At 41.2% G+C, this 25,716-nt stretch overlaps 1 protein-coding gene across 2 annotated transcripts in view; it reads left to right on the top strand.

Moving 5' to 3' along the window:
- Positions 1 to 25,716, top strand: part of LOC135205643 (signal recognition particle subunit SRP54-like) — a 203,839-nt gene that overhangs the window by 81,383 nt on the left and 96,740 nt on the right. For both annotated transcript variants that reach the window (XM_064236461.1, XM_064236459.1), the window contains exons 4-5: positions 14,081 to 14,235; positions 17,314 to 17,464. In XM_064236461.1, coding sequence (XP_064092531.1) covers positions 14,081 to 14,235; positions 17,314 to 17,464 — 306 coding nt within the window. The remainder of the gene's footprint in view (positions 1 to 14,080; positions 14,236 to 17,313; positions 17,465 to 25,716) is intronic.

Here is a 25,716-nt window from a genome sequence, read left to right as displayed (position 1 = left end):
TAAAAATAAGGGTAGATACACTGAAATCCATCATTAATACAATAATTGCAAAATATACAAACATATTGTGTCCTACCCTAGCATAAAAATAAGGGTAGGTACACTGAAGTTCATCATAAATACAAAAATGGTGAATATATACAAACATATTGTGTCCTACCCTAGCATAAAAATAAGGGTAGGTACACTGAAGTACATTATCAGTACAAGTGTGGTTGTCCCTAGCAAAAAAATAAGGGACAATCCACTATATGATTCAACGGCTAAGGCTATGATATTCGAGTAGCCTGGCGATAGGGTGAGGCATGTTGGTTGATGTAGGTAGAAAGGAGACCTGGATCTATACTACAACTACTATACAGTATCAGGGGAAACTATGTTTCCCGCTGCTACTGCTGAAAACTTTAAAGATTCCAAGGACTTTAAATAATGCCGTTTAAAGACTGTCGGGGATTTCCATCCAGTATACTTTTTAAGATCCTCAAAATTCATATGTTGAAAATAATTAATCGAGGTGGCTACTCCTCTGATATCATGTGCCTTTGGGAATGATTCAGGGTTGGCTTGCTTAATGAAGTAAAGGATTTGTTGTCTAATACCTTTTACTGACAAGGTACCACCTTTTTCTCTCATGAAGAGAGCACCTGAGGATCTTGAAGAAGTACGAGATAGAAAGGCTCTAAGAGTTGATACTGGGCAGAGAGAAGGATCCTGTGGAAGTGGGATAACCTTCCAAGGAGCCCACCTTGCAAGAGGATCCTCATTTTTAGCTAAAAAACTACGATCCGGAGCAAGTAGAACTTCTCCTGATGGGAGGAATTCCACATGACCCGCATCCCTGGATAGAGCCGACAGTTCTGAAATTCTAGCTCCTGAGGCTAGGCTTAATAAGAATAATGTCTTCCTCAGGAGCATTATGAATGTACAAGCTGAGTTGTCAGTATCTGAAGCTAGTTTGAGGACATCATTTAAGAACCATGAAACTGTAGTAGGCCTCTGAGAAGGTCTAAGTCTAGCACAGGCTTTGGGGATAGATGTGAAATAAGAATCAGTCAGATCTATCTGAAAACCTACTTGAAAGATTTTCTTCAAAGCCGACTTAGATGAGTGGTAATAGTGCTAGCTGACTAAACCTTTTCAAACAAGGATCTGAAAAAGGATATAGCCAGGTTAACTGTCATGGTTGTAGTGTTCGATTCTTTCAAGAAAGATGCTAATTTTTTGACAGCTGAGTCATATTGTCCTAATGGTTGACTCTCTTATCTGATTCCAGGAAGAGAATATTCTGTGGATCAATATCAGCATCTTTATTAGCCGCAAACTTCATGAAGTCCATAAAGTTAGGGTCTGGAGAATTCCTGAGGAAGCGAACACAGTCCTCATTTGTACTGATTGTGATAGCTTGGGATTGGGGATCCGTTGAGGTCGGAGACCCAATTCCAGAAGGAGAGGATACCAGTTGCTCTTGGGCCAGTCCGGAGCAATCAGAGCTACTATCCCTTTGAAAGACCTTAGTTTGCTTAGGACCTTCAAGAGAAGATTCACTGGAGGAAAAATATAAATTCTCCTCCACTGATTCCAATCCAACGACAGGGCGTCCGTGGCATAAGCCAGAGGATCCAGGTTGGGGGCCACATAGCAAGGTAGCTTGTGGTTCGCTTGTGAGGCGAAGAGATCCACTTGAAGACCTGGGACTCTCCGGCCTACCCACTGGAATGACCCGTCGTCCAGAGACCACTCTGATTCCAGAGGAACTGACCGGGACAGGGCGTCTGCTATCAACATTCCTTACTCCTGCCAGGTGAGTGGCAGACAGATGCCATTTGTGCTTGTTTGCTAGAGCAAAGATGGCTATCATGACATGATTCACATGCTTGGATTTGGACCCTCCTCTGTTGATGCAATGAACTACTACTGCACTGTCCAAAACTAGCCTTAGATGAGACTTCTTCGAGGGAAGCAGTCTCTTCAGTGTAAGAAATACTGCCATTGCTTCCAACACGTTTATGTGGAGCTGGCGAAATTGAACTGACCAAGTCCCCTGAACTTGTTTGAACTGAGAGTATCCCCCCCATCCGGACAGAGATGCATCCGTGTGAATTGTTAACACTGGGAGGGGATATTGAAGGGGTACTTTCTTGGCTAAGTTCTTTACTTTTGACCAAGGCCGTAGTTGGTTGCGGAGGACCTGAGGGATTACTGACAACTTGTCTCGATATTTGGAGTTTGCTCTTGACCGCCAAATTCGATTTATATCTTTCAGCCTTGCTTTCAGAAGGATATCCGTCACCGAAGCAAACTGAAGAGACCCTAGGATTCTCTCCTGGTTTCTTCTTGACGTTTGCTTGCATTTGAGAAATTGCCTGACAGATTTTGCTATTTCCTTCCGTTTGGCCACTGGAATTGACAGATTGTGGGAAGACAAATCCCATTGGATTCCTAGCCACTGAAAACGAGACTCCGGAGTAAGTCTGGATTTCGTTTTGTTTATCTGAAACCCCAGATGTTCCAGAAAGTGAACTACCTTTTTGGTGGCTTTGAGACATTCCTCGACTGTTGGTGCCCAGATCAACCAATCGTCGAGGTATGCTGCTACCATGATTCCCTGAGCTCTCAATTGTTGAACAACCACTTCTGCTAGTTTTGTGAATACCCTGGGGGCTACATTCAGACCGAAGGGCATCACTTTGAATGAGAATGTTTGATTTCCTAGCCTGAATCCTAGGAATGGGCGGAAGTGCCTGGCTATAGGGATATGATAGTATGCGTCTGTAAGATCGATGGAGCATGTGACGGCTCCACGCGGAAGTAAGGTCCTTACTTGCGAGAGGGTAAGCATCTTGAACTTGTCGCAACGAATGAAAGAGTTTAGCTTTGACAAGTCTAAGATTACCCTTCTTTTTGTTGAGCCTTTCTTTGGCACGCTGAATAAGCGACCTTGAAATTTTAGATGTTTGACTCTCGCAATAGCTCCTTTCTGAAGGAGTTCTTCCGCGTAATCTGTCAATTCCTTTGACGGTACCTGATGGAATGATTTGATTGGAGGAGGATCTTTGATCCAACTCCAGCCCAATCCTTTGGACACTATGCTCTGTGCCCAATTGCTGAACCCCCACCTGTGGCGGAAGAGGAACAGCCTCCCTCCTACCTGGGGAGCCTCATTGTTGATGGGCGGGTTGGCCACCACGCCCTCCTCTGAACTGTCTGCTCCTCGTACCCCTTCCTGCGCCACGTTGACGAAAGTAACCTCTCGCCCTACCTCTCGGCTGAGTGTAGCCTTGAGCCTCATATGCAGGGGGTTAAGGGCCCGGCGAGGATAGCGCTAGGAAGTGGATGGCGAGATTGCGAGGGCAACAGGAGGATAGGCTGGTTCTGCTTTGAACTGGCAGGTTGTCCCTGTTGGGTAACGGGACCGCCTGCACAAATTGCTGCTGTTGCTGGAGTTTTTTATATGGCTGGAACCTCTTACCAGCCTTCTTTTGTTTCTTGCCAGCAGTGGGAACGGATTCCTGTTTCCTCTTTGAGGAAATACCCCACCTAGCTCTAAGGCTCTGGTTGAGCCTAGCAGCTTCATGGTGTACCTCGTTCACCGCGGACTCTGGGAAGAGATCCGCTCCCCACATGCTAGCGGCCAAGAGTCTATTAGGCTCATGCCTAATGGTACACTCCTGTAGGACATGCTTCCGGCAGTTCCTCCTAGCCTGGAAGAAGTCAAAAGCGTCCGTTAGAACCGTCTGGAACTGAGATTTCGCCAGAATCTTAAACAGCGGTTCCGTAGCATAAGAGAGGGCAGCCATTTCCGTGATTATAAGGGAATTGAGGGACCTGCCAAACCTGGTTCGCGCATCAAACTCTGCCTGGATTAGGGAATCCGGCAGCCTTGGTAGTTTCTCGCCGAACTGGGTCCATTGGCGCAGTCCGGTTTGAGCTTAACCAAGCGTGAACGTAGCTGGCAAGTTCTCCCACAATTCTCCGAAGGCCGGGAAGAGCGGAGAAGTAGACTCCGCCTCCCTCAACTGTGGGATGGGCTCATCCTTGAGGACTGCCTGAAGGACTTGGGACTTCTCCACTAATTTCGTAGCGAACGGAAGAGAAACCTCCTCTTCCGTCGCGAAAATAGTGAAGGGACTCTTGTAGGCCTGGAGTTTGGTGTTCGTACACTCCCAGTCCTCAAGGCAGTGAACCCATTCCCGCTGAGCGTGATCTCTACTATACAAGACCGACTCCTTAGAGATCTTGTCTTCCCTCGTCAGAGCCGTTGGCGTCAGCCTAGCATAGCCGATGAAAGGCTGCGTCAGACCCGGAGGGTAAAACTCGAAGTCCTCAATCCTTCGAGTTCCACACTCCGAGATAGAGATCATTCCATCTTTGAATGGAGCGTAGGCAGCTACTCTCCATGGGTTCTCCATAGAGAAAGCTGGCAAAGAGTCATAAGGCGGGAGTTGAAGAATCCCCGTGCTTGACGCTGGGGAGACTGGGGGAGGAACCTGAGATAGCCCAGCTACTCGGTCCTCATTTTCTCTCATTCTGTTAGAGAGATCCTGGATTGATTGGCCAGATTGAGACAGAGTGTTTGACAACTGTGCAAACATCTGCTCGAACCGTGACCCCAGTGCGGAGATTTGCGAGCCTACCAGCACGCCCACCTGTTCCATCACCCCTGCTGAAAAAGCAGAGGGATCAAAGGTGCTAGTACCTGCTACCCCTACCGGCGTAGCCGGAGTGGAAGCGGTGGAGGCGGGAGAAGGCAGTGACTCGGCGGGAGCGCGAGCCTTCTCCTTCGAAGCCTTGCTTCTGGAGCTCTTTGGGTGAGAAGAGCTCGGCCTTGCTTTCACCGCATCGGCATAGGAAGTCGACGACTTCTTAGCCGAAGAAGACGAAGACGACTTCTTAGAAGTCGTCTTGGCTAGAGTCTTCGGTTCTCTCTGTCCCTTCGCCTTTGGGGGTACAGAGAGAGCGGGAGAGCGGGTAGGGATCTCAGATCCCACAAAGCCTGGAAGGAATGAAGCACTAGAAGAGGGGACAGGAGAAGATCCAGAAGCACCCAAGGAAGGACCTTGGGCGCCCGACACACCTACCTCTACCAACAAATCCTCCACCCCTACCGCCATAGGCTCGATGTTCAGGTCCAGGGCAGCGACGTCCGGGACCGACTCCTGGGAGGCTACGACGTCAAAGGATTGCTGGAGGTCATGCTGGATGGAGGCTATCAGCGGGGCAGCGGACAAGGGGTCAACGTAGCCCGTCGACTTGCCCGCGGGGAAGATCTGGACGGCCAGCTTCTTATCAAGAATGTAGGGCTGGCCTTTGGCGGCGTTCTTCCCGAAGCCGCCCACCCACGCTTTCAGGGTGGCGAGGGCGACTTCCCTCACACCGGTAGCCTGAAAGAAAGGCGAGATTAGCTGCCAATGGTGGAACAGGGTTAACAAACTTACGACTAAAAGTTGTTAGTACAATGATAAGTAAGCCTATAACGGACTTACCCCATCTCCCAGCTGACCGACCAGGTCGTAGCAGATGGCGCAGGCTTCAGGGTGCCAGACGATCGTCTCGTTGTAGGACGTGGCACAGGGGGCGTGAGACCTACACTCATCATGTCCACAGGGGTCGAACAGCGTCGCGTTACACCCTAGGACCTGGCAGTTGGTAGCCTGTAAGTGGAAAAGTACATGAGTACCAAGTAAACACTTACAGTCTAACAGATGCTCCGCTGGTGCCGGAGCGCTAAAGTTAGAATCAACCAGAGCCCCGCCAAAATACGTGTGGTAACCAGGTTGGTATCCTAGGCTATGGCTCCGCCGATGGCGGAGACACAAAAGGAAACCAACCAGGAGTGGTGGTAATGGAAACCACGACGGAAAATAGCGGGGATGGTAGATAATAATAATAATAATACACAATTCATTGTAAAATATTGTACAATTAGGGTATATCCTTACAATAATAATAATAAAACAAACCTCTCTCCACCCGTCTGCTAGAAGAGTGCGTAGGTAAGAAGTAAGCTCCCTTCCGGTAGCGGGGGAGAGATATAAGGATATAGTAGGCAAGCAACCGACCACTAGTAGTGCCCGCCCCGCCCGCTAGCGGAGCCAGTAACCTATACCAAAGGTGCCCCGGCTGCGACGGAAGGCTCCTTTCGTATAGCAAGGGGGGTGGCTGAGCAACTGGGGAGGGGGGGGAGGGGGGGTCTCGGCAAAACACGGCGGGAGCGAGAGAGGGGGGAGGGATGGCCTACTCCTCCCCGCCTCACCGACTACCCGCATGGAGACCCTGAACCTCATGAGTGGTCGCCCTATACCCCCCGCTGGGAGGAACCCCTGGCCACCTCCGAGAAGGAGAGAGAGAAGGCGACTGGGGTTGTCAAGACAACCAAGGGGTCCCCAGCTCCTCCCTATACCAGAAAGGGAGGGTAGGGGCAGGGTAAGGGTAAGGTCGATGGAACACGTGACCGCAAGTGGCCTAGGCCGCGAGCAACACAACCGTGAGAGGGCCACGTGAACCAAGCTGAACCAATATAAGGAACAAGCACCTAGGCTAGCCTAACACCCTAAATAGAATAAATATGTACATCGAAAAGATGGAAGAGACACTTTTAGTAAAAGAGAAAGAAGCCCAGGAGGAGGCAGACTGTTCCAAGAAACAGAAGCCTACTCGGAGCCAGCGATAGCCGATGAAGAGCAAGAGCCGGGATGCTGGGCCGGAATAAAAATAATAATAATAGTAGCCCTAAATACCGAACTAAGAGAATGGTAGAAGGGCTAAACTAGCTAGAACTCGATGTAAAACAATGAACGTGATAAAGTAAGCCCATAAGTATAAGAAGTCCCAGTATGGAAGACCGGGAATTCTTACGAGGCAGCATGGCCGCCACGAGACAACCGGGGAACCGTATATGACCTATTAAGAGGAAAATACTGGTACCCGGAAGATAAAAAAGTGGTAAAATATTACTTATGAGTTACTTAACTTAGCCGTGGCAATTGCAGAGCGTTCCATCGTAGAAAATAAGGATAAATCCTGAGATAGTGCAACACAAGGAAAAATGCGTCTTGTACGAAGCGCTAAAATTTAAGGATGTCCGCTAGGGGCGCTGCTGTCCGTGGCGTCCTCTAGTAGTAGTAGTAGAGGCTGCATCGCCCGTTGGTATCAGCTCTCTCTTGGGGGGATTCTGATAGGAAGTTCTAATTGGTGTTTGTCTCGTGGTAGTGTTCCACACTCGCCCCTATTATCATACCGACACTTCTTTTTAAGAGTGAGCGAGTCAGTTTTACTGACATTTTCTTAATTTTGTTTTTCTCTGGTAATTTTAGGCTAATTTTACCTAGAAAGAATGATATTAAGGATCTTTCATAGGGCGACACGAGCTGAGCCCAGAAATAGATTTTTTGTATCTGCGAAGCCATTCAAAGTCTGCAAGTCACGTGCCACAAAACGTATCAAATCTACTGTCTTTTCAAGTATTTTAGGTGGGGGGGTTCTCTGGTATCTGAGAGAAGGGGTGGTGGGGAATGCTTGGAGGAAAAAACCATTATTCCTCCAAGGGGAAATGCGAGAGAAAGATTTCCTGCTCAGCCATTAGCTAAGACGGAAGGCTCTGCCTCACGCATTTGTGACGTAATAGCGCAGTGTGTATGAATGATCGGTATCATCATCATTCCCATACGTATTATTCAGATCTGTGAAATGTATTCTAATCATCCACATCATGTATGCATCTGCCTAGAAGTCGAAGAGGAATACCTATTTTCTCGAAACTAAAAAGCTTGCCCTTAAGTTAAAGTCAAAGGAAGGAGCAACTTCCATTTTGGCAGCAGTCGACAACTTGAAAACCGTCATTGCTGAACATGAAGTAAGAATTTTTTTCTAGGTTAACTTGTTATGACTAACTTTTGGCATTTGATGTTCTATTTTTTTCGATTGTTGATGAGAGTCGTTCGATATAAACTTTTCAAGAAATAGTTATTTCATGTTGAATTTTGAATTTTTATCATTTCTTTTTAAGAAATTGTAATTTCATATCAAATTTTGGATTTTCATCAGTTCTTTTTTATCATAGAATAAATTTATATGAAAACAATTACACAGCGAACGTGCCGGACAAAGAAACTGAGACAGGTGCTCATAACCAAGTTTGTTAGGCCTAACGGGAGTGAAGACATGCATGATCCGCCGGTCCCCAAAACCTCAAATGGCTCACAAAGCTTTCCTTCAGCAGAAGAACTCTTCACGGAGGATGAGATAGTGGAGTTTGAAGGTTTTTTGGCAGAGGATAGGTCGAGGAAATTCCATCCAAAAGGTTTTTTAAAGAAAATTACTTTATCATACAGTACACTTGCACCTAATGGTAGCAGTGTTTACATGTGGGAGTTTTCACCATCCTGTGTGTAATTTTAAACTTTTTCAAGTTGTTAAAACCTTTTTAAAGTTTTATTTATCAATAAGAACAATTTCATATTAGAAAAAATGACAGTATAGTACATAGAAATTATTGAAAATGGGCAGTATAAAAAAGTTTGACTAGGTAAGTTGCCATTTGCCATGACCCTAATGGAATTATCCACATAAGGTATGTGTATCAAAATCTGTGAATTTCCAATTCTGCGAGGCTGTGGATCAACCAAATTCTCACATAATTGGGGACCGTATTGTACATACCGTATATACTCGAGTAACGTGCGATCTCGCATATCATGCGACCCCAAAATTTTCACCAATAAACAGTGGTTTTGTCATGTATCTCATGTATCATGCGAGTTCCTTTTCCGAGGTCAGTTCATAAGGTTGGTGGTTTAGCGTGCTAATGGCCGAGTCGTTCAGATGTGTGCTGCTGCTAGTGAAGTTCGGTAATTTTCTTACTAATCTCGAGAATTGAATAGAAGATCTCAAGATTAAAAAAGAATACCAAGATAATAAAATAATTGTAAAAATAACAATGCCTTGGAGTCCCTGCGTGGTTCTCATCCCTCTTGTTCTCTCTTCTCTCTCTCTCTCTCTCTACTCTCTCTCTCTCTCTCTCTCAGAAATAAATACTGTAATTTGAGTCTTTCACCAACGGGTATCAGTAAATGTGTAGACATTGTGTGCGTGTTTAAAAAAGTGTAGTACACACACATTCCGATGTTTCGGTTTTTGGAATTTTTCAATTTCGGAAATGTGAGGTCAGATGCATAATCAAACAAACATCACTACTGCAGAAAATTTTTTTTTTCCCTTTATGTTTTTCATTATAGTTATTTATTAATTACTGTTTATTTAAATAAATATTAATATAATACTGTTACATGAATGTGAGATAATTGAAAGATCACCTATAATTAAAATAAGTGGGACAATTAATATCATATGTTCACTAATAGCTATTATTTTCAAAACAAACATTCCGTAAAACACAAAAATTATTTGTACATAACAATCAAAATCTAATGTTTTGCAGTTCAACTTGTGAATTTCAACAATAAGTATGACTATATAATATATTTCACCATATCGATCTTGCAGTTGAAGAGTCGTAAAATTTTGAGGATGGTCCGGGAAAAGGATTTGTACGTTGTGATTACGTATCGCTACAACACCATGCGGTATTTTCATACCACTATATTGATGACGCATCGCTACGACACACTGGTATTTTTCATACCACTATACATTAAAGTTAAAATGATCATATTATATTATTGTTTTCACGAAGAAATAATTATATAAAGAAAATTATCGAGTAATTTTTGCCGTCAGCAGTCAGAAAATCACGAACATGGTAACGTTCAAACCTAGTGTCATCCACGGCATATGTCTATAAATAGAATAGAAGCAGAGGGCAGTCATTGGATAACAGATCTCCATGGCTACCAACCAGCCAATCAGGTGTTAGTTATACTACTCTGTGAATTTCTTAGAATAAACGTTTACACGTAACACACGGGAAGCTAACGATGATGTGTGTGCTTTGCATACAGTACGTAGTTTTTGTTTTTATTAGTGTATTTTACTGATTACATGAATAATCTCTCTCTCTCTCTCTCTCTCTCTCTCTCTCTCTCTCTCTCTCAGGAGAGATACCGTCAATTCAATTTATCAGTATCTTCCTGATAGACAGAGTAATAGTTTAGGACTCCAAAGCTTGGCATATGTCAATTATTTTAATATCTTGGGATTTTTGGTTAATCTTGGGATTTTCCATGGTCAACTCTTGGGATTAGTAAGAAAAATGCGATTATTTGAGTAGCGCACACCCAAATAAATCGGGGTAAGCCTAGCACGCCAAACAATAGTATTTACAAAATGAGCGGAGCTCTCTGGCTGGGCTGTTTTGGTCCACCCACGTGTTTGATCGCATATCTGCCAAATTTATAACAACAACAGAGATAAAACCATATCTCCTATTACAGATATCAAATATTATCTTTTCCGTTGCGCAGAATTCTAAGTAAATTACGTAGGTTCACGATTGATAAAGTTTTTTTTATGCAATAACAAGAAACGGAGTCAGATATTCTATCAACAGGGCATCTCATTTTGGTGCTGTTGCGAATATTTCAACCAGTTCCACGTGCGTTTAAATCCATACTGACTGTACAGTCTGGAGGCATTTCTCCCTTCTACACACATCTTGATTTCTTAATATCGTAGGTATAGAATAAATTGGTGAGCAAGGAAATATGAAATAAAGCATAACAGTAAGTTTGACGAGTGAGAAAATAAACAATCGTATACAGACAGACTCTCTCTCTCTCTCTCTCTCTCTCTCTCTCTCTCTCTCTCTCTCTCTCTCTCTCTCTCTCTCTCTCTCTCTCTGAGAAAATAATAGATAGGAAACAATGACTGAATATTGCTTGAATGCGATATGGCAAAGTTTTTGGCCCTGACTGAGGAGTGGAGTGACTTTGACACCGACTTACAAGTTATTCCTGGTCATCTCACAGCCATAGATAGACATCAACTTCACAGCCGAGAAAGGGCAATCGTATACGAAATAAATAGGTATGGAAAATGCGAAATGCGGGCCTATGTTGTCCCATAAAAAAAGCTCTCGCTCGGACAGCTGTAAGATTTAGGAGAGAGAGAGAAAGAGAGAGAGAGAGGCCGAATAGGAAGGAGATTAAAGTACCTGGGAAGGAAAAACCCTTATAATCTTATAATTATAGCCTCGGGGTTTGTCTCAAGGACATTCAAAGGTCTGTCACACACGGGCAGTTGTTGTTTTTGTAAAATTAGCAAAAGGGCAGATCTTTAAAAGCCATGCCAGAGAGCTCGCCACGGTGACAAGACTATACCTTCCATATGAATTGACAATGTCCTATACGAAGATGCAGGAGATGAGGATGAAATGATCAAAGATCTGGAAGATGACGAATATGATGACTGCCTTGATGGCAAAGAATTCAGAGCAGTATTTGATGATACGGACACGGAGAGCGACTTTGGAGGATTTTAGTTTATTAATTTTATGCAATTTTTTTTACTTTAATAAATTTTCACTTACCTGCGTATCCTAAAAGGAAAATAATAATTCAAGTAACAAATGTTTCTTTTACAGAGTAAAACAAAAAGTAAAAAATCCTTCGGTGTTGTGCCTTAACTGATTTGGAAATTATAGATGGTTAGTCTAGAACAGTTAAACATGTTGTATAAACCAAAATAATGCAAATGGCGCACGATCGCTCTTTTGTATTTTAAAATACAATAGTAATATGAGAATGCATACAATATTATTGGATATAGTGAAGTACAAGTAAAACATAACTTTTTAAAAGATCTACTGTTTTCCTCCGGTAGTAACTATCGCGATCTGCCGATTTGGGAAAGCATAGACGGTACGCTAATTTTATACCGCGTGTATGATGCGACCCCTTTAAAATTAGCTTCAAAATTAGGTTTCAAAAGTCGCATAATATGCGAGTATATACGGTAATTACGTATTGGAGCCCTCCCTCCTCCCCTCTCATGGATATTATGCACAAAATAAGATAGTTCCTCTGTTTTGTTGTACAGTAGGGCCTCGATAATCGCGGGGGATAGGGCCCAGAACCCCCCCGTGATAAGTAAATACCCGTGTTATCCTGGTACCCCCCTAAAAATTGCTTTAAACTGCCCACTTTAATTATTAACCCACCCAAGGCCACTATTTCAATGTTTATAACTGCCTACTTTAGTTCAAGCACCAAATATGTCTTCAACTATGACCTTGAACTAAATTCAAGACAGTTTCAAAGTTATTCTTTCCTATCTTCAATTTCCCCTTCATCAGATCAGCAAACAAAAGTATATTACTTAACAATTCCTTTCTATTTTCATGATTTGGCTGCTGCACCAAACTAAAAGTACATAGTACGTATATCTATTTTGTGAATGAACATATTTATGATAAAAAAAACATGATTTACTGTAAAGATTACAGCACCCAACTATAATATTAATGTATAAACAGCAAAATACAGCAATAAAAATCTAGTTTTGTCTTTTGTTTACGTTTAGAATCAGCTGATGGACGTTTATTACCGAAAGAATTATTTTGGAAAACAATTTAGTTGCTAAAAGAAACTAATTTATTAATGGAATTATTATTATTTTTAACTTTGTACATAATAGTTTATGATATTATGATACAGTAATTCATATATCATTGAGAGAGAGAGAGATTTTGCTATTTACATTCATAGTATTTGAAAATTTGTAAATGAGTGTATCCTAAAAATGCATTTAGTCATGAAAAGAAGAAGAAATACAGTAATTAGTGAATCTTGCTCCATGATAAAATTCGCGATTTTGTTAATTATCCGGGATATACGTAGTATTTGGGCTCCACAAGAAAAGTAAGTAAAGTGATTTATGACAGAATTTAGAGGATACTTACGTAAAAATACATCCGTAGTTTGTAGAACGGTGTAACCACTATCACATTGTGTAAAGATAGTATGTACGAACGAGACTAGGTTTGGTGACGTCACGGTGGTCATATGTATTTTTTTCGTGAATGAATATACATTTATGATAAAAAAAATAGTTACTGTACTGCTTAGAGTACCATACTGTAATATATTAATGTAATCACATCAAAGTAAAGTAATCATTGCATACTGTAAACTTGTAGTGTATTTTTGTCTCTTGAAAAATGCATTCCCCAAGGAAGTATTCCTTGAAGAGGCTTTTTATTATGAAGATATGCCAATAATGTATAAGATATGCATTTTATTATGAATATATGACAATAATATATAAGGAAAAATGGTTTTATTACTTTTACGCTTCGTCGCCGATCGCAAACAACAATACGATAATCTATGACAATTATCGTTTGTATGACTGCAGTGTTCAGAGAAGTTGATTACGTTATACCAAAACAATAATGAAGTTCGAATTGAAAATTAATGTTTTCCTAAATGTTATTACTACTGTAATTACACTACTACTATTAACATTTCTAAAAGGTTAAGAATGACAAAGGTGCTGTTAAGTGTAACTCAATGTTTACATTTCTGCTGACCGCTCAACTACAAGTAGATGTCAATGATGTGGGATTATTCCATGAATAGGCTATATATTATGAAGATATGCCAATAATATATAAGGTGAGAATAGTTTTATTACTTTTATTGTCAGTTAATATCATAATGTGAATCTGTTCATGCATTTGTTGGTTATCGGAACCGGACGAGGCTTAGCCTACCACGGATTCATACCAGTGATATAAACTGAGAAGTGGTCCAAGGAAAAACCCGTGATTAACTGAATCCGTGATTGCTGAGCCGCGACTAAGCAAGGCTCCACTGTACCTATTATTCCCCTGATAGTGGGCAGGGTAGTCATCTACACCAAAACAATAGAATCGCTACCACGAACTTCAAATTTTAGGTGCCGTATGAGTTGAAAAGTATAGCTATGTAATTAGTTGGTAAGTATAAATGAAACTTAATTTTATCATGAAAATACCATATTTGTGTTATTCTTGTAACAAATAAGTTCCGTGATATGTGATTAAGAGGGATTGAGGATGATTGTACAGAAGTACTTCCAAAATACTATCAGATATAATTTTGGGCTAAAAGAAATTTCTGTATTAAATCACTATTATAATTTGCAGGGTTCAGGTAAAACCACAACATGCACAAAGCTAGCCTATTACTACATGAGGAAAGGTTGGAAAACATGTATGGTGTGTGCAGATACTTTCCGAGCTGGTGCCTATGATCAGGTGAAACAGAATTGTACTAAAGCACGTATTCCTTTTTATGGCAGGTAAGACAATAGTGATTGAATGTAAAAGTTTGTCTTTAACAGTGTATATTCATTTGTAATTTGGAGATTGGTATTCTTAGGAGTTTATGGCCAGTTTATATGTTAATGATCACTAATCAGGGTGCATTTTCAGTTTTTTTGAATGCTGTATTCATTAATCTAGGATTTATTTGGAAAATCCTGTGAAGAACTGGTGCACATTCATTTTCTTAGGTAAAAACTAGTATGTGAGAAAACCTTAAAAATTTATCAGAATACATCTGCCTGTATGCCTTGACATTGACAGTACAGGCGGCCCTCGGTTAGCGGCAGGGGTTCCGTTCCTGGCCACTGACGCCAAGCGATTTTCGACGCTGAGCGATTTTAAAGCCTATGGCCACCGCACACCTTCTTTCGAAACTCTAGACCAGTCAAAGGCGCCGTAATCCCACAACAGCGCAATAAGTAAAATTATATTTATGCAGTATAGTACTATAGAATTTACTGTACAGTACATGTGGGTGTCTAGAGTATGTAAAGATGTAATAAAGTTTATACAGTGTACAGGTAGCTGTAGTGTTCAGGTTACGATCATTAGTCTTACGATAGTCCGATTTTATGAGAGATCAAATTACAATGGCCTAACTTTATCCATCTTCTAGTTACATAAGTTCAATAACAGCAAAAGAGAATGATGAAAGTATGGTTTTAACGTTATACTCGTTGCGTGAACGTGTACAGCCATGAACAACCGAACGAGAAACGACTTTTTTTTTCTAAATACAATCGAACTGGATAACATCTGTTTGGCTTGTATTTCAATCATCGTACTACAGTACAACATTACCGTATTTGTTATAAATGGCGTTATGTATAGAATAGAACTGAGATATCTTAATGGAATAACTATTCGCTATAGATCAGAGATCAATATAGATTAAAGATCAATCGAGAAATACTGTTAAATTTAAACCTAGTTATAACTGAAGCTGAGAAAACTGATCAAGCTGCTAATGACTATTATCGTACATCGTTAACAAGGATAAAACTGCAGTAAACGTCTGCCATCAAACACAACTGTAGATAAAATTGGGATAAAATCATTTTAATCAAAACTACTGTGCTTGAAAGAACACATTTTACTGTTGGTTTCACGCCGATATAAGATAAATAACGTAAAGTTTGTATTACGATGATATAAAGGATTATTGCGAACGGAATCACGTAATTTTTTACGCAATAAACATGCCGCCAACGTAATCTGTTAACGAAAAAAAAAGTAGTTTACATTCACAACGAGACATATTCAATAAATATTTCCACCTAAAAACACGCTGTATAAGGAAAAATAACTTTGTCTCATACAAGTCAAGTATATAGATATTTGTTTATGCTAACTAGAAGCAAGAGCATTCGCTCAGAATTGCGTTATGGTGAAACAACTCGTATTCATCAGCTGATTTCAAACCACAACATTGGCCGCTCCGCGGAATACTGTCTTAAATTTGCCGTAGTATTTTAAATACAATAATATGAGAATACATACAATATTCTTGGATATAGTGAAATAATGTATAACTTTTTAAAGGATTTATGGAAAAGATGCATAATTAATAAAATAACACAATGCATTTTTCGGAACTGGCGGACAAGAACGAACATGAAAAACATCCCCTGACAACGTGGAGCGTAGTACAAAGGCTGCCTTAATTTGTATCTTATTCCTGTACAAAAATGAAAATACCTTTACGTAATATATTTTCATACACATTTTAAACATAAAAGCATAAATATTTAAAAAATCGACACATCGATCGCTAAATTTGGACTCTCTTTAACTCTATATTTTCGGAAGAGTGGCAGCGGCGGCATACAAGAACGAACTTGAAAAAACATCGTAGTCGATAACTTGAAGGGCAGTTTCAAAAGCTGCCTTTTTATCATATTTCTGCACAGAAATAAAAATACTCTATTCGTAATACATTTTCATATACATTTAAACATAAAAGCATAAACATTTATAAAATCGACACATTGATCGCTAATTTGCACTTTTTTTTAAATCGATATTTTCGGAAGAGCGGCAGGCGGCGGCTCACAAGAAAGAACATGAAAAAACATCGTATTTGATAACGTGAATGGCAGTTTCAAAAGCTACCTTTGTATCATATTTCTGTACATAAATAAAAATACCTTTCACGTAATACATTTTCATACACATTTTAAACAAAAGCATGAACATTTATAAATCGACACATCCATAGCTAAATTTGCACTTATGTAACTCGATATTTTCGTCATAGAACAGCGTCAGAGGCATATATTTTACCCTAATACCTACGTAATAACTCTCCATAAAATTTGTTAATATAATTTGCATAACCTTTATGGTCTGAACGGCATTTCTACAAATGTATGAACTCGTTAGACAACGGCGCTAGCAGCGCTGTTAACTGAAAATTGTGCCGTAAAGATACCTTTAAAATGCCTTATTTTTTTAATGAATATTTTTGACGACCGCCGTAAAACCGATTCGCCGTTGAGTGATTGCGTTGTTAACCGCGGGCCGCCTGTATTTCATATATCACTGCTAAAGCAGTAACTTCCCAGAACCTCCATATTTTGAGTTTGCAACTTCAATATTATTTATATTTTACATTATTATCAACAATTGTGTGGCAAATGATTTCATTGTAAGAAGTGAAATTCTCATTATGATGCTAAAAAGATATTTGTCTCAGTTCCTTTATTTTATTAGTATTTGCTTGGGAAAATTACTGTAAAATTTTATGAAGTGCCTAAATTTCTTCCCCATTTTGCTCATTTTCTTGTTGCTTTGTGTTTTTTATTGCTAGAGGTGATAGTCAGTCATTACCAAGAATTTTAAGTACAGTATTGACACAAAATGATGCATTACAAGGAAAAAAAACATCACGTAACCTATATTTAGTTTGAAATAATTTTAACATCCCAATTAGGCATTTCCTTGTAGATTTAGTTTATCCAATTTGTTAACTTTGGAATATTCCAATTTTTGAAGTGCTGTAAAAGTAATGGATTCAGTCGGTATATACATTGACTGATTAATTTTGTCCGCAGTTACACTGAGGTTGACCCTGTTGTGATAGCAGTTGATGGTGTGGAGAAATTCAAGGAAGAAGGTTTTGAAGTTATCATTATTGATACTTCAGGAAGACACAAACAAGAGGATTCTTTGTTTGAGGAAATGTTGCAAATCTCCAATGCTTGTGTGAGTATTATTAATGAATGTTTGAAGTATAGTACATGCGACATGCGACATTCCTCATGATATATCTGTTTAATGACTGCTCAAACTTATGACCAGCTCTCTGACCAGTTAGTAATATGAACATTATAAATGTAAACTGCAAGATTCATAAGCAATCCTATCAATGTTTGTCTTTTAACCCTCTATTTATTTGTTGTGCATGTTTATTTTATTCCAAGTTTTGAGTAAGTTAACATCCTTTAGTAAAGTTCCATTACAATTATCACAAATCTTCAACCTATTTTATACATCGTCTGACCTCAGGTAAGAAATGTGTTTAAACAGTGTAATTAATTCCAAAACTTTTATATGCCATACCCTACAAATAATAGTATTTCTTTTGCCTTTCTGTTGGCAAATTTTTTTTCTTCCACTTATTTAAACAAAGAGATCTGCTGTAGGCTTTGATTGCCAAGCAGCCCAATTGTGCAACTGTTCCTTTGTGTATGGGAGTGTACATGTAGATTAAGCTGACCTCATACCCCAAGGCTCAAAATAAAAACATTAACAATATTATATATTTGTTCTTACACAGAACAAACACCTTCATTCTTAACAATAGGATAAATCTTCTGGCACCAATGGAAACTAGATGATAATAATCAAAGATTATATATTTAAGGAATCTATGGCATCTGGCATCTAATGCGTAGAAGAGGTGGAGAGTTGTCACCGAACGCGCATGAACCCCGTGACGCACTCAGTCTTTCTTCAATCGCCTTGGAGAGTGGATGTTCGCTATTCCTCCCCTCCTCCCAAGCTGGTTTTTTTTTTATAGATGTATGTGCTTTGTGATTCCACCTGTAACTACGCCTCATCCTGGGTCGCCATTAGGGAGGCCATTGACTCTGGCTGACAGACACACACTGTGAGGTCACTTGCAGCATCCTCTCTGCCTGTGACGTCAGTTCCAGTGACGTCACACCAGCTTCCTCCATGACGATCATCCCAGCTCTGATTTTGGGAAGAAGTGCTGTGGTACCTCCAAGAGGAAACGTTGTAAATTACCATTTACTTCATCGTTGCCTTTGCCTTTGTCCTCCCCTCCTCACACTCGAGTTAGACATTGGAGGATTGAGGACTTTGTTGCTTTGCCCTCTGTGAGTGTGAGAGGTGTGTTGTCTCTGTCCCCACAGAGATGTGTCTCCTCTTAACATACATGGATGTGATTCTCTCACGTTCGTGAGCTTGTGAAGGGTGATCTTCCACCTCCTCCTTAGAGGCCACTTGCTGGTTCTACATCTCAACCTGTTTGTGTATGTCGTAAGGATAACAAGGCTCCGAATAAGGAGTCGAAAGTGGTGGTCCCTCAGGTTGGTAATCCAGTTACTACAAAACCTTCAAGATGTTCCTCTCCTCTTGGTAAATTGCAATCACATGGTAAGTCTAGTGCTTCCTCACCTGTTGCTCACGAACCAGGAACGTGTTTCTAGTGACAGCCATGAAGTTGTTGATGGACCTGGCCATGAGACTGTTGACAGCCATGTCTCTCATCATGGAAGTGCTTTGAAGTCTCTTTGTGATTGGGAGAAGGAAAGTGTTTCTCCAGTTACCAAGAAGCCTAGGCATTCCTCTTCTCTTAGGAGGAACTATGGTTGTCATTCACCTTCCAGAGTCGGGGGTTGTGACTCATGTAGGCAACGATTTTGTGCTTCTCCTTCTCCCAGACAATCTCACATATGTTGTTCATCTTTGCATTGTCATGGACATGGTTCATTGCACGGCTGTGTACAGGATTTGTTGCATGCCGCATACATGAATCTCCCCTCTCCCCAATGGACACACAATCCTTTTCCTATGTTCATGGACGTGGTCCTTCAAGGGGCAGAGATGACGTTTGTTCTTCAAGGAGCTCTCCAGAGGTTAGAGAAAGTGATAGGGATCTTTCCTAGCTGTCGTCTTCAGGACTTCAACCTTTGATGCAGGATCCAGAGGAGGGGGAGAGTCAGGAGTTTTTTTCTTCCTACATGGAGATTATTTATTGATCTCATTTGTGAGTTCAGTAAACTTTCTGGGAGGACTTAGACTCAATCTTCTATGACTCCTACAGGCATAGAGGCCTTGCCTGGTGTTACAGCCTCTGAGAGAGGTCCGCTTCAGGTTCTATGAAATAATAATAAAAAAAAAAAAAATTGAACACCAACAGTTGAAACTGGAGATACAAATTTAGAAAGAAACACTAACACAACAAAGGTTTATTTACAAGCTTACTAACATAGGCAGATGCAGAATGGTATCTCCTATTTACATAAAAAGACAGAATCTTACACTGCATGAACTGGGGGAACAGTGAGGTAATTCAAATACTTGCGGGACGGTTTAGTGACTCATAGCGGTGGCTTCATAAAAGGAGAGCGGCAATTGCAGACGTCCTCTTGACTCCGTATTACAGAAAATAGTTTATTGTAAGGCAGGAATTCCCCAAAACCTCTAGCAGGACCTTTTCTTCTCTGAAGTCTGCTCGACGTCGAGATAACACGAGATAATCCGTCCACTCCTGAAGACGACTAGACCAATATCCAACCAACTCTCGAGCAACTTTTCTGATCCTTCGTTGGTTCCTTTTTCTCGTATCTCTCACGGATGATCTCTGCTGCTGCTGATCTCTCACTGATAATCTGATCTGTGGCTCTTACTGAGGATATCTCTCTGTGACTAACTGTAGATTCTCTTTTACAATCTCTTTCTCTCTTTGTCTCCTCCTCCTGCTGCTACTTCCTCCGTCGTATTTATACAGCATTCTGGGGGCGGAGCCTACGGCGAGCGTCACAGACTCACGAGATTTCCAGAATTTCCTAGGTAAATCTAGACGAGGTATTGCATCAGAAATCGCGCATTTCTCATGTCACATTGGCGCGTTTTTGTGCTCCACAACACGCCCGACGATTCCAGAACAGGCGCCTCCAACACGGGCGCGAAAGCCTCCTTACTGCCGAACTTCTCGAAAATGCGTTCTCCTTTCCTTTAAATTCCTTTGCTATGAAGCAATTACCATCACACGCCCCCCCAAAAGAGAAAAAAAATGAAATTAACTGATTTTATTTTTTTCTAAAGAGAAGCAAGAATTAAACAGCGGGGAAACAATTCTGCATAAAGCTTCCATACTTTTTCATTCACTCAACCACTCGTGCCAAAACAGAAAACGGTCATTAGGCTACTCATTCTGAGAAAAATCTCTAGAGGCTACTAGCTATAACATTATCCTTCTCTCTTACTTTTTCCATTTTCTGAACTCTGATTAAAACTTATAAATACTAAAACACCTCTTGTGTTTTTCTCAAAACTAATCTCACTCAGTAACACTGTTACACGGGCGGAGGCCACGGCACGGGGCGTTGTTTATAATTCTGAAGCAAATTTACATTCATTGCCTTTGCTCTACTCTTACCCACATTAATTCTATAATGTATATTTCCCCTCTTCTCTAAAACTGAAAAAGGACCGTCGAAATTATGAGATAAAGAGGAACCTTCTTTCTGGACTAGTACTAAAACTTCATCTCTTACACACAAACTTCTCTTGTATGATCTAAGATCAAGTTTTTCTTTAGGTTCCCCTTGACTTCTGTTCGGGTTTTCTTTCGCTAAGTGCCAAGCGCTTCCGTTCTCCTCCGCTAGTTGCCAAACATCTCTTAGATTGTTTTTAAAATACTCAAGATTAGTTATGCAATCATCTCTACCCTTACTTCTAGGCAAAGGTCCGAACATATTTATAAATACATTCCCAAAAGATTCGCCTACTGAAGGAATATTACACAGCTGAACTCTGGTAATTACTTGATTCGGTTTCCCGGCAATTTGATATTCAAGACAGCTTAAAACATACCTCTTAAAACATACATCATTTGTCATCTTAGGCCAAAAGTACACCCTACTAATACACTTGAAAGTTTTATTTACTCCCAAATGTCCTTACTCATCATGTGCTAATTTCAAAAGTAATTCATGAAGCTTCCTAGAAACTACTAATTGTTCTATGATTTCCTCTTTACTACCTGACTTCGGTCGAACATAACGACACAAAACTTCGTCCTTTACACAAAAAGTTTCCTTACACACATCATTGAGATCATCATCCAGCTCACATTCAAAAATTCGGGTTAGTGTCTTATCCTGTCTCTGCAACGTGACTAGCTCATCCTTATCCAAAATGTTAAAGCCTAATTCATCACCGTAACTAGGACTAGATACCTGCACATTTACTACGTTACTTCCGACAGCTACACCTTCCGTTTGGCTATTACTGTCCACGATAGAGTTCGGTCTCTCAGCCACGCTCATGCCAAGATCAACCTCGCTACCTCTATCACACTCATTCGAATCCACGAACTTACTCACGTTCGAATCCACGAACTCACACTCGTTCAAATCCACGAACAAATTATGATCGTAGTCTATGTCTGTATCTAAACCCAACCTAGTTGCTACCATTTCAGGCACTGGAATATTCCTTACAACAGGATTCACATTCTTGGATAAAGCTAAGTCGTTACCGACAATATGTCAACGCCATCGCGACAATAATGTCAACGCCATCGATGGGCAAACTGTCCACAACTGCAAGTTTTACTTCTCCTGACACTACCTGACTTTCTAAATTCAACTTCAACAAAGGACAAAGAACACAAGTGTTAGGAAATCCACCTAACATAACTTTCTCTTCCATATTGATTTCTGCCCTGTTCGGCACACACACACTTCTAATCAGTGATACAGCGGCCCCTGTGTTTGAAGCAAGACCACTTCTCTCGAATCTACTCCTCCAAGAGAGGAAACTACGCCTTCCAACAGAAATTCACCAAAAAATTTCCTAGTTTCTCTTATCACATCATTCCTACTTGACGAAAGGTTAACTAGAGACACTGGTTTCTTACCGTCCTTCTTTTCTACTGCACAATTTCTCGCTAAATGCCCTTTCCCATTACATCGGAAACAAGTTAATTCTGAGCAACTAGATGCCACTTTACTCTTACAAGCCTTAGACGTATGACCAGGTTTTCCGCATGTATAACAGGAATAGTCACTTCTACTCGCATTGCTATTACTAGGACTGAAACCTTTACTGCTTTGTACTCTACCAGACGAAGGATCATTTCGTTTCTTACTAACACTCAAATTATGAGTTAGTCTATATTCGTCAGCTAGCCTAGTTGCTCCTGCAAAAGATACTTCTCACCTATCTTCTATATAAAGTTTATTCTCAGGGGATATGTTATCTTTGAAGTTTTCTAACAACACTAAGTTCTTCAAACCGTCAAAATCCTCAACCTTAGCAGAAGTTAACCAATCAAAAAACAGCCTATCTAACTTCTTACCGTATTCTACATACGTAATATTTTCATCCTTTCTCAAATTTCTAAATTTCTTACGGTATGCCTCTGGTACTAACCTATACGTGCTAAGAACAGTTTCTTTCACGATATCGTAATTATCACATTCCTCCTTAGACATGCAACTATACACAGTAAGTGCCCTACCACTCAAAACTGACTGCAAATATAAAGTCCACATTTCTTTAGGAGAACCTACTCGTTCCATTAACTTCTCAAAACACATGAAATATGTCGTAACATCTTCTTCATCAAACTTTGGTACTAATTTTAGCACTGCACTCATACCTAACCTATCAGTTTCACCTGTCTGACTGTTACGAGCATTTTGCCTTAACCGAGCAATTTCCAACTCATGCATACGCTCTTTCTCTCTCTCCTCCTGCTCATGTATACGTACCTTTTCTCTTTCTTCCTGCTCATGCATACGCTCTTTCTCTCTCTCTTCCTGCTGCATTACCAACACTTCTCTCTCTTGCTACATTCTCATTGCTTCTCTTTCTTTCTCTTGCTGCATTTTCATTACTTATCTCTCATACTTTTCCCTTTCTTTCTTCTCAACATACTCACGGAGATCATTCCCCTCTAGACCTAGTAGCTTACCTGACTCAATAAACTCTTTCACCATCTCACTCATTCTGATTCTTTCTATATTTTCCTGGTTTCAAACTGTTAAAGTGTTGATAGCCTAAGCAAGGTCGCCACAATGTTACGGCCTCTGAGAGAGGTCTGCTTCAGGTTTGATATGAAATAATACAAAAAAATTATAATTTTTTTTTTTTCAACACCAACAGTTGAAACTGGGGATATGAATATAGAAAGAAACACTAACACAACAAAGGTTTATTTACAAGTTTACTAACATAGGCAAATGCAGAATGGTATCTCCTATTTACATAAAAAGACAGAATCTTAAACTGCATGAACTGGGGGAACAGTGAGGTACTTCAAATACTTGTGGGACGGTTTAGTGACTCGTAGCGGTGGCTTCATAAAAGGAGAGCGGCAATTGCAGATGTCCTCTTGACTCCGTATTGCAGAAAATAGTTTACTTGTAAGGCAGGGATTCCCCAAAACCTCTAGCAGGACCTTTTCTTCTCTGAAGTCTGCTCGAAGTCGAGATAACACGAGATAATCCGTCCACTCCTGAAGACGACTAGACCAATATCCAACCAATCTCGAGCAACTTTTCTGATCCTTCGTTGGTTCCTTTTTCTCGTATCTCTCACGGATGATCTCTGCTGCTGCTTATCTCTCACTGATAATCTGATCTGTGGTTCTTACTGAGGATATCTCTCTGTGACTAACTGTAGTCTCTCTTTTACGATCTCTTTCTCTCTTTGTCTCCTCCTCCTGCTGCTACTTCCTCCGTCATATTTATACAGCATTCTGGGGGCGGAGCCTACGGCGAGTGTCACAGACTCGCGAGATTTCCAGAATTTCCTAGGTAAATCTAGACGAGGTATTGCATCAGAAATCGCGCATTTCTCATGTCACATTGGCACGTTTTTGCGCTCCACAACACGCCCGACGATTCCAGAACAGGCGCCTCCAACACGGGCGGGAAAGCCTCCTTACTGCGGAACTTCTCGAAAATGCGTTCTCCTTTCCTTTAACTTCCTTTGCTATGAAGCAATTACCATCACACCTGGGCCAAAGAAGGATGTGAGGACTTCGTTTGAGCTACCACGTTCTGGGCATGCTCATTTGCTTTTGAAGCATGTTAATTCTCTGGTCTCGGGAAGGGAGAATTTTCTTCATTCCAACAGGTCGTTCAAGCTTCTTCCCCCTCCTCTTGTTCAACATTAAAAAGTATTACTCAACTAATCTGGTTAGCTGATGAGTAGGCAGGTTAATTCAAATGTGGTTCTCCTGAACCCTGGCTTGACCCTGGATCAGGTCAGTGCTGGGGGCCCTTCACTGACCTTTCAAGAGGCTTCCACTTTGGAGTCTACTGCCTTTTCTACCTTTCAGACAGTCTCGTGGCTGGACTTGTGGTCGTCTTCAGTAGCTAGGATAATGTCGCCCCATTCTGCAAAGGGGCCTGTCAACACTCCTTTCATCAGATTGCTTCAGTCTGATGCAAAGCCCATCTTGTGTCTGGGGCATATGAAAGCTAATTTGTGGGCTAACTTGCTCCTAATTAGAAGGGACACAGCCCTCTCTAAGGTGGCTCGTTAAATGGATTTGGATTCCTTGTTGTCTCTCCAGAATGGAGATCTTCTAGTATCCCAGCTGCGATAGACAGACATTGTGTTAACACTAATGATCATCTTGTCCAGCAGGGGTCACTTAAATCAAAGGCCCCTTCTTTTCCTCCACTTCCAAGGCAGAGTAGGCAGTTGCCTTCTAGGAAGCCTTCAAAACCATTGACTTCCACTAGGGCCTCTCAGGCAGCATCTTCTTCCAAGAAGCAGCCGCAGCCGTCCTTTCAGCCTCGCTCTTCCAAACCAGGGAGGGGACTAGGGGCAGAGGGAGGTCAGGTCGTCGATAGAGAGGATGCCACTTCCTGCCTGTTGTCACAGGTGGGGGATGCCTGGCAGGCCACTGGGCCAATTGGCAATCGCACGGAGCGGGGAAGTTGGCAGTAGATGTCCTTCAGGCAGGGTATCTACTTCAGTTCACCTTCCCTCCTCCTCTCTCGGATCATCCTCTCTTGCACTTGACGTGCGCCCGAGGCTCTCTGAAGCACCTGGCTCTCTGGGAGGAAGTGTCAAAGATGATAGACAAGGGTGCAGTGGAGAGGTTAGATCTCCTTCCTTGGAGTTCTACAGTTGAGTCTTTCTTATTTCAAAGGCCACGGGCGATTGAAGACCAGTGATAGACCTTTCCATGTTAAACCACTTTATCAAGAAGACAAGGCTCAGGATGGAAACACCCCAGA

This window comes from Macrobrachium nipponense, chromosome 24 (genome assembly GCF_015104395.2).
Source record: "Macrobrachium nipponense isolate FS-2020 chromosome 24, ASM1510439v2, whole genome shotgun sequence".
In the NCBI taxonomy this organism is placed as follows: Eukaryota; Metazoa; Arthropoda; class Malacostraca; order Decapoda; family Palaemonidae; genus Macrobrachium; species Macrobrachium nipponense.
This window is presented reverse-complemented; position numbering and strand designations above follow the sequence as displayed.